Source organism: Penaeus chinensis, chromosome 33 (genome assembly GCF_019202785.1).
Source record: "Penaeus chinensis breed Huanghai No. 1 chromosome 33, ASM1920278v2, whole genome shotgun sequence".
In the NCBI taxonomy this organism is placed as follows: domain Eukaryota; kingdom Metazoa; phylum Arthropoda; class Malacostraca; order Decapoda; family Penaeidae; genus Penaeus; species Penaeus chinensis.
Genome location: NC_061851.1, coordinates 34192717 through 34202716, shown reverse-complemented (window position 1 = coordinate 34202716; position 10000 = coordinate 34192717). Strand labels below are relative to the sequence as shown.

The 10000-nt window shown below is 45.4% G+C and overlaps 1 protein-coding gene across 1 annotated transcript in view; it reads right to left on the bottom strand.

The window, feature by feature from the left end:
* The window catches only part of LOC125043153 (dual oxidase-like), a gene marked incomplete in the record, with an annotated part of 118415 nt that overhangs the window by 13816 nt on the left and 94599 nt on the right, over positions 1-10000 (bottom strand). Inside the window, 2 exon segments of the mRNA XM_047639128.1 lie at positions 6639-6840; positions 8863-8985. Coding sequence (XP_047495084.1) covers positions 6639-6840; positions 8863-8985 — 325 coding nt within the window.

The window sequence follows — 10000 nt, the reverse complement described above, 5'->3', positions numbered from 1 at the left end:
TATTAAGGATCATTACCAGTCACGTCTGGGGAGGGGAGGGGAAAGGGAAGGGGAAAGGGAAGGGTAGAGGAGGGAAGGGGAGGGAAGGGGAGGGAAGGGGAGGGAAGGGAAGGGAAGGGAAGGGAAGGGAAGGGAAGGGAAGGGAAGGGAAGGGAAGGAAGGGAAGGGAAGGGAAGGGAGGGAAGGGAAGGGAAGGGAAGGGAAGGAAAGGGAAGGGAAGGGAAGGGAAGGGAAGGGGAGGGAAGAGGAGGGAAGGGGAGGGAAGAGGAGGGAAGAGGAGGGAAGGGGAGGGAAGGGAAGGGAAGGGAAGGGAAGGGAAAGGAAAGGAAGGGAAGGGAAAGGAAGGGAAGGGAAGGGAAGGGAAGGGAAGGGAAGGGAAGGGAAGGGAAGGGAAGGGAAGGGGAGGGAAGGGGAGGGGAGGGGAGGGAAAGGAAGGTAAGAATGAAAGGGAAGGAGGGGAGTGTAGCGTAGGGTAGGAGAAGGGAAAGGCGGGAAAAGATAAAAGAGAAAACAGAAAAGCAAATGAAAGGAAAAGAGGAAGAGGGGAGAAAAGAAGACAAAAAAACACAAAGGGAAAGCCATACTAGTGACATCCGAGCGGCGAGAGGTGGTTGCCAGGTAACAAGCAACAGGACGCGAAAACAGCCTTGATGGTTACTCGTGGTAGTTGGGACGGGCGACGTGGGTGGGGGTGGGGGAGGGGGTTGGAGGGGGGGAGGAGGGTAGTGGGTGGTTTCGTGACCCGGGTGCCGCTCCAATCACTTCCGTAATGATACATAATTCGACCGGGGGAAGGGGGAGGGGGAGGGGGAGAGGAGGGGAGAGGGAGAGGGAGAGGGAGAGGGAGAGGGAGAGGGAGAGGGAGAGGGAGAGGGAGAGGGAGAGGGAGAGGGAGAGGGAGGAGAGGGAGTACTGTGGAAATTTGGAGACATGGATGGGAGAGGGGAGAGGGCTATAGGGAAGGAGGGGGGGAGGTAGGGGAGAGAGGGAGGAAATAGAGAGATAAGGAGGCGGAGGGAAGGAAGGAGGAGAGGTGGCGAAATAGGGAGATAGGAAGAGGGAAGGAGGGAGAAGGAAGGGGAGATAAGGAAAAGGAGGCGGAAAGGGGAGTGGGGTCCTTTTGCAGAGCCACACTCCTCACTTCATTGGCAAATAAAAAATCGTCTTTGAACCATTTCTGTCTCTTTATCATCCAACCGGAAAGAACAAATTAATATTAAGCAAAATCCACAACTTGTATATTTTTTTTCCAGATCCCTAACTTTAACGGTTCTAGGAATTGCCCTTTCTATCTAAGCAGTCCTCGAAATAAGTTTAATTGGCCATTACGCAGAGTAGTCACACGATTTCCAGGCTACATCGATTAACAATAACTATAATAACAACAACAAAAATAACAGTAATAACAATAATAATAATAATGTTGATACTACTACTAATACTACTATTACTACCTATTATTAACCCATTCGCGACGGGGAAAATTAACAAAAAATGGGAGAAAATGCTGTGCTAATTTTTTACATCTTTTGTGAAATGTATCTACACATAGAAGGCTCTGCCTTACCTGATTTCACTTTTCCTTGAATTGAAGGGAAAATGTATCTTTTACTAGTGCTATGAATATCGATGGTGTTATTTTTATTATAAACATTATAATTACTATAATTATATAAACAATAGTAATAGCAAAATAAAATAACGTACAAAATTTCGTAAATCAAAGAAAAGGGTAAACGGGCGAGACAGGCAGTACTCGTAATTGGCTCATTGGTGATTTAGTACAAGTGTAGACATCTATGAATTAAAACAATTAAACAAGTAAACTCACAGTGGGCATGGCACGGATACCTGACATGCCCGTCGCGAATGGGTTAATAATAACAATAATAATAACAACAGCAACAAAAACAATAATAATAACAATGATAATAACAGAAACGGAAAAATGACAATAGCAATAGCAAGAACAATGATAATGATAATGATAACATTCGCGTTCATTTCGTGAAGTAGTTACGACCACGGTAAAATCGTCAGCGTTGACGAAACGACCACAAATTGACAGGGGCGAGGAATGAAAGTGCAGTGGATATCCAGAGCAGATTTTTAACGACCATATTATCTCTTTACGATCATCGGCTATGGCAGGTCACGCTGTACCAGTCCATATATCCAGTGTACCGGTCCATAATTAGTTCGTTCGGTCAACTCGTCTACCATTTTTTTTTTTTTAATCGATACATTCTCTCTTTCTCGTTCTCTCTATCTTTGCCTCTGTCTCTGTATCTGTATCTGTATCTGTAAATGTGTGTCTGTGTCTGTGTCTATGTGTGTGTGTGTGTCTGTGTCTGTGTATCTCTACTTCTTTCACTCTTTCTGTTTTTATTCCGTCATTATGTAGCGCAATTGATAAGCGTTCGATGCACGAAAGGGAGGTTAGTTTGGTGCACTTGGCCAGGGTTTAGCGTTCAGGTCCTGGAAGTGTCCACAGCTAATATGGTTTAGCAGTTTCACTTGGGTATGGTCAGTCGATGGGCCGGTGGGCTAGTGGGTGGGGCTAGTGGGTGGGCTGCACGTCGCTACTGCTTTTTGTGGAAGAAAATCCAACCAGTTTTCACTATAAAGACGACCCCTTAGGTGGGTAGAACGAGAGGATTCAAGCGGTTTTGTGTAAAGGTAGCTGGGATCTTTTTTTCTGGCTTAAAAATTCTTTCTTTTTTTTGTTTACTGCATCCTGTTTCCCCCTCTCTCTTCCACTACGTGTCTCTTTCCTTGTTTTTCTGTCTAGTGTTTTTTTCTTTCTTTCTTTCTCCCTCTTTCTCTTCCTTGGTTTCTTTTTTCTTTCTCTCATACCCGATCTGTTTTTCTTTTTCCATCTTTTATTTTTTATCTATTTCTATTTCTACTTATTTTTCTCTTTCTTTACCTCTCTATCTATTTCTATCTCTCCCTCTCCCTCTCCCTCTCCCTCTCCCTCTCCCTCTCCCTCTCTCTCCCTCTCCCTCTTCTCCACGCTCCGCCTCTCCCTGTCCTTCTCACTCTCACTCCCTCCCCCCTCCCTCCCTCCCGCTCTCTCCCTCCCGCTCTCTCCCTCTCCCTCTCCTTCTCCACTCTCCGTATCTCCCTGCCCTTCTCACTCTCCCTCACTTCCTCCCTCCCTGTCCTTCTCACTCTCCCTCACTTCCTCCCTCCCTGTCCTTCTCACTCTCCCTCCCTCCCTCCCTCCCTCCCTCCCTCATTATCTAACCCTCTCCCCAGTGTGCAGCAACGTGCTCCCGGCTTCAGAGCCTCCGCCACATGCCCCATTGCCCAGCTCCTTCTATCACTCGGCTGTAAGCGGCTGCCCGGGATGTAAAAGGAGGTCAACAAGGGGCGAGCAGTGCCAATCCATCAATCCGTACACACATACATTTATACACACACACACAAACACACACACACACACACACACACACACACACACACACACACACACACACACACACACACACACACACACACACACACACTTACAAACGCTGCTGCCGAAAAAATTACTAGCTGAATTCAATCTTAATAATTTATCTAATAACGTTTATCTCTGCCCTTTTTTCGGGTCTCTGCTTTCACTTCATATCACCTTTCGTGGAAGTTCACCAAGAAACTTATATTTTAAATGACATTATACCATGGGGCTCATTCGCTGAATCGTCAAATTTTGGCATTACGCGAGAGAAAACTCACTAATGAATAAATAAATCATATATATACGGACCTTAACAGCGGAAGTGTGATACAAAAGGCAAAAAAAGGAAAGAAACACGAGCAAACAAACACACGAAGAAGCATGGTAAAGAACATAGAAACAAAAAAAACGAAGGAAAGCAGAGGAGCGGACGCAACAGTAGCGCCTTGAGGTCCCGCCGCTCACTCGAAGGCAAATTAAAAAAGAAAAAGAAAAGAAATCTCGGGCAACCACCTTTTAACGTCCTACCCGATCAAAGAGGAAGAAAAAAGAAAAGGAAAATGAGACAAAAAGAAGAAAAAGAAAGGCTAAATGAGTCAAAAGAAGAAGGAAAAGAGAAGAGAAAAAAAATGCTTGGAAACTTTTGCGCTTGCTGTTTTTTTTTTTTTTTTTTTTTTTTTGGTGGAAGGGAGGGGGGGGGCGTCGAGAGAAACACACCGCCATTCAATTCATTCTTCTTGCCTTTTTTTTATTTACTTATTCTCAAAAACCGCAGAGCACCCACTGCAATTACAAACTCGCTCTGGGCGTTAAGAAAGGAACATTCTCTCATTTACAGCCCCCCCCCCCCTTTACTTTTGTGTCACACCTGTTCGCTCTGTCTCTGTCTGTCTCTCCCCCTCCTTCTCCCTTTATCTACCTCTCTCTTTTTATCGTTCTCTCTCCTCCTCCCCTCCCCTTTCTCCGTCTCTTTTTGTATGCCTCACTCACTCACTCACTCACTCACTCACTCACTCACTCACTCACTCACTCACTCACTCACTCACTCACTCACTCACTCACTCACTCACTCACTCACTCACTCACTCACTCACTCACTCACTCACTCACTCACTCACTCTCACTCACTCACTCACTCACTCACTCACTCACTCACTCACTCACTCACTCACTCACTCACTCACTCACTCACTCACTCACTCACTCACTCACTCTCTCACTCACTCACTCACTCACTCACTCACTCACTCACTCACTCACTCACTCACTCACTCACTCACTCACTCACTCACTCACTCTCACTCACTCACTCACTCACTCACTCACTCACTCTCTCTCTCTCTCTCTTCCTCTCTCCCTCTCTCTCACTCCTCTATTTTTTATCCCTTTCTCTCTCTCCCTCTTCCCCCTTTTTTGTCTTCCTTACTTCTCTTTCTCTTCCACTTTCTCCCTCATTTTAATTTTCTTTTCCTCCACCTTCTACCAATCTCATTTTTTTCTCTCACGAAGAACGCTCTATTGTTTCCTATCAAAATGGCAGAAGCTTATTACATACTTTACCCTTTCCCCACTCCCCCTCTTGCTCCCTCCCCTCCCACTCCTTTCCTCTCCCCTCTCTCTTCTCTCTTCCTTTCAGTTCCTTTCATTTCCTTTCCTTATCTTCCCTTCTCCCTTCCTTTCATTTCCTTTCCTTCTTTTCCCTTCCCCCTTCTGCCCCTCTTCCCATACTTCCCCCCCTCATCTCCTCTCCTCTCCCCCGTGCCCCCCGCCAAGCACCCCACCCCACCCGTCGCCACCCTGTCTGCGTGTCCCTGATTCGACCCACCCAAGATCTGCTCCGATTTGGCTGACGCCCTAATCCGACCGGGCGATTGGCGAGTCGTTTACTCCAGATTACAGATTATGACGACGCTGAGAGGAGACGAAAGAGGATCAATCACAATTACACGATCTCCCCCCACCCTCCCTCCCTCCCTTCCATTCCTCCCAGCCAGCCCGCAATGAGTTTTCTTTTTTTTTTATGCTTCGTTTGCTTCGTTTCTGTGTGTTCGTTGCCATTTTTTGTTTACTGCTGCCGTCCGTGTCTATATGCATGTCTGCGAAAGTGTATTTTTGCGCTTTGGCGTGCATTTACATTCTAATATGAATATGTAATGGATTGTGCAAAAGCTGCGTGTCTGAGCGTATGTAGAGCATCCGTGCGCCCGTACGTCTTTCGCACCATGCGCGCGCGCGCGCGCACCCAAAGGTGCGTGCTCGGCAGCGCGGCGGCGAGTGAAAGCGAAGGCGTTCTATAATTCCGCGGAGACAAAAAGCGAGATAAAATATATATATAAAGACACGCGATCAAAAGTTGCGTCACTAAATTACAAAAAAAAGTATAAGTACAATGAGAGGGGGCAGGAGAGGGGGGAGAGGAGGGGAGAGGGAGGAGGGGGAGGAGGGAGGAGAGGGAAGGGAGGGAGGGAGGGAGAGAGAGAGGGAGGAGGGAGGGAGGGAGGGAGGGAGGGAGGGAGGGAGGGAGGAAGGAAGGGAGGAAGGAGAGAGAGAGAGAGAGAGAGAGAGAGAGAGAGAGAGAGAGAGAGAGAGAGAGAGAGAGAGAGAGAGATACAAAGACAACAGAGAGAGAGAGAGAGAGAGAGAGAGAGAGAGAGAGAGAGAGAGAGAGAGAGAGAGAGAGAGAGAGAGAGAGAGAGAGAGAGAGAGAGAGAGAGAGAGAGAGAGAGAGAGAGAGAGAGAGAGAGAGAGAGAGAGAAGAGAGAAGAGAGAGAGAGAGAGAGAGAGAGAGAGAGAGAGAGAGAGAGAGAGAGAGAGAGAGAGGAAGGAGGAATAGAGAGAGAGAGAGAGAGAGAGAGAGAGAGAGAGAGAGAGAGAGAGAGAGAGAGAGAGAGAGAGAGAGAGAGTGAGAGCCAATAGACAGACTGACTAATAATGTGATGAGATAATTGCAGAAAATAAGAGAGAAAAAAAGAAGAAAAAAATGAAAACCAAAACAAAGCAAACATCTAATTCAAATCGCCCTATCTGTCTTACCAAACCACGCTTTAGAAAGAAAAAAAAGAAAAAAAAATCACAGAAGCCGAAATTAAAGACACAAAAATACCCCGAAATCGAATAAAACAAGCTAAAAAAACGACACAAACCAACTAAAAAATCCAATAAAATATAAAAAAAAACCCGAATCACACACCTGGAAATAATCATATCCCTGCATGTAGATACACGGCTCCATCTCGCTGGTGTTGAGCTGCGCCGGCTGCGGACACGGGTCGTCGGCGAGGTGGAAGAACACGTTGCGCTGCACCTCCTCGGGAGCCACACCCGACGCGTTCACGATGATGTCCCAGAGACGCACTTCGCGGATGGCGGCGATCTCGTCGGCGTCGAAGAGGCTGTGGGGGTCAGGGGATGCAAGGGTGGGGGGGGTGGGGGGGGAGTAGGGAGTAAAGGAATAGGGAATAGGGAATAGGGAATAGGGAATAGGGAATAGGGAGTAAGGGAGTATGGGTTGGGGGATGGGGGATGGGGAATAGGGAATAGGGAATACGGAATAGGGAAAAGGGAATAGGGAGTTAGGGAGTAAGGGATGGAGGATGGAGAAAAGGGGGTGGGAATAGGGAGTCAGGGAGATGGGGAATGGGGAAAAAGGGGGGGGGGGGGTAGCGGAGATGGGCAGGGGCAGGGAGAGGAGAAAGAAAATGCGGGTGAGATCCGAGTGACACCGTGAGACTAAGGTGGCAATTCTGCCTGATATCAATATGCAACACTATTACAAATATCACTATCATTGCTACTACTATTATTAGTGTAACGATCTGGGATAATAATTTCACTATTGCAACTATCATAACATGTATTATTATTATTATCATCATTATTATTATTATTATTATTATTATTATTATATTATTATTATTATTATTATTATTATTATTATTATTATTATTATTATTATTATTACTACTACTACTTATAACAACAACAACAACGATGTTGATGATGATGATGATGATAACAATAATAATAACAAAAACAATAAACCAATAATAATAATAATAATAATAATAATAATAATAATAATAATAATAATAATAATAATAATAATAACAAAATAATAATAATAATAATAACAATAATAATAATAATAACAAAATAATAATAATAATAATAATAATAATAATAATAATAATAATAATAATAATAATAATAATAATAATAATAGAAATAATGATATTAATATTAATAATAATAATAATAATAATAGTAATAAGAATAATGATAATAAAAAATAATAATGATAAAAAATTATGATAATACCAACAATAATGATAATAAAATCAGGCTGCAAGACATACCAAAAGATAATCCGTACTATATATAAATGTAAAAATATAAATACAGAAACAAATAAATAAAATGGATATATAAAACACTACCAATAAAAAAAAATGTATAAATGTGAAATGCACAAAATATATACGAATGCTTCCTACTTTGCATTCATCTGCATATGCTAACGTCACTTCCTCTGAGACTAGCTATATCATATGCAACAGCCAATTACGTCGCCTTGTTTATTGAATAATTATCTGCCATTAGGCACCTGTTAATTACTTCTCTACACGACCCGCCGTAATCACTTCATTTTGCAACCAGAACATTGCAATAAATAATTCATTCGTGAGGGTAATTGTCAAGCATTATGTTATAGCGGATCCTATGATGGAATTTCTAGTGGTTCGATCCTTTGCTCGTTCGTTCTTCTCTCTCTTTCACCTTCTGAATTTCCTTAATTGATCCTATCCTTTTTTCCTACGCCGCATTAGCCCCTCGTGGACTAAATCACCTGCATCAACTCTATTATACCTGGCTATATAAACAAGCAAGTTCAGTCACTGAGCCAATTTCAGGGCAGCAACGGTACCCTACACATCTCTTACCCACCCTTGTACCCTAACCACTTGTTCATCCCTACCCATCATCATCTTCCTCCTCCTCCCCTTCTCCCTCCTTTTCCATCTTCTCCCCCACATCATCTTCTCCTTCACCTTTCATTTCTCCCTCCCTTTCCCTTCCCGATTTCACGTTTCCTACCCTCCCCTCCGCCTCCATCCTCCTCTTTCTCCACCACTCCCTCTCCCCCTCCCTCTCCCTTTCTTCCTCCACCACCCCCTCACCCCCTCCCTACCCCTCTCCCCCTCCGTCCCCCTCTTCCCCCACCACCCCCTCTCCCCCTCCCTACCCCTCTTCCCCCACCACCCCCTCTCCCCTTCCCTCTCCCTTTCTTCCTCCACCACCCCCTCACCCCCTCCCTACCCCTTCTTCCCCCACCACTCCCTCACCCCCTCCCTACCCCTCTTCTACCACCACTCCCTCACCCCCTCCGTCCCCCTCTCCCTCTTCCAAAGCCTTACCCATTCTCCTCGTTCTCGAACCAGAACCTGTCGGCATCCCTAAGTCTGAGGAACTGCTCCTTGATAATGGCCTTGAAGAGCTCGCCGGGCCCGTCCTGCGACTCCAGCATCCCGCCGACGTACCTGGGGAAGGAAGAGGAGAGAATGAATGAGAATGCTCGAGAATGAAAATTTTCGAGAATGAGACCGTGTGAGAATAAGAGAATGAGTGAACGACAACGGAGAGGAAGGGCGAGGGAAGGAGGGAAAGAGAGGGAAGAAGACGGGACAGAAGAGAAAATGAATGAGAATGTGAAGGAATAGCAGTGGGGAAAGACAGCGAAAATGCAGGAAGGGAAGGGGAGCGGAGGAACAGGAAAGAGGAGAGAAAATGAATGAGAATGAGAGGGAATGAGAAAACTTGGTGAAAACGTCCCTGAAACGGAGGGCATGGAGGAGAGAGAGAGAGGATGAGGGAATGAGAGAATGCGAAGATGAGGAAAAGGGAAAACGGGGGAAGATGGAAGGAAGCAGAAATAAATAAAAACAAGCTAAAAATGAAGAAAAAGAACTAACAAAGAAAGAAAGAACTGAAGTAGAAGAAAAAAAAAAGACGAAAAGAAACAAAATGAAGAACAAAAGAGAAAAATAAATAAGTAGAAGAACGAATAAAGACGAGAAAATACGAAGGAATAAAGTCAGAAGAAGCAAAATTGGAAAATCCAAAAGAATAGACGTCATATACACGGGAATGCGAAAGACGTGGTGAAGGACAAGGGAGGGAGGGAGGGAGGGAGGGAGGGAGGGAGGGAGGGAGGGAGGGAGGGAGGGAGGGAGGGAGGGAGGGAGGGAGGGAGGGAGGGAGGGAGGAGGGAGGGAGGGAGGGGGAGAGAGAGAGAGAGAGAGAGAGAGAGAGAGACAGAGACAGAGACAGAGAGAGAGAGAGAGAGAGAGAGAGAGAGAGAGAGAGAGAGAGAGAGACAGAGAGAGAGACAGTGAGAGAGACAGAGAGAGAGAGAGAGAGACAGAGAGAGAGACAGTGAGAGAGACAGAGAGAGAGAGAGACAGAGAGAGAGACAGTGAGAGAGACAGAGAGAGAGACAGAGAGAGAGAGAGAGAGAGAGAGAGAGAGAGAGAGAGAGAGAGAGAGAGAGAGAGA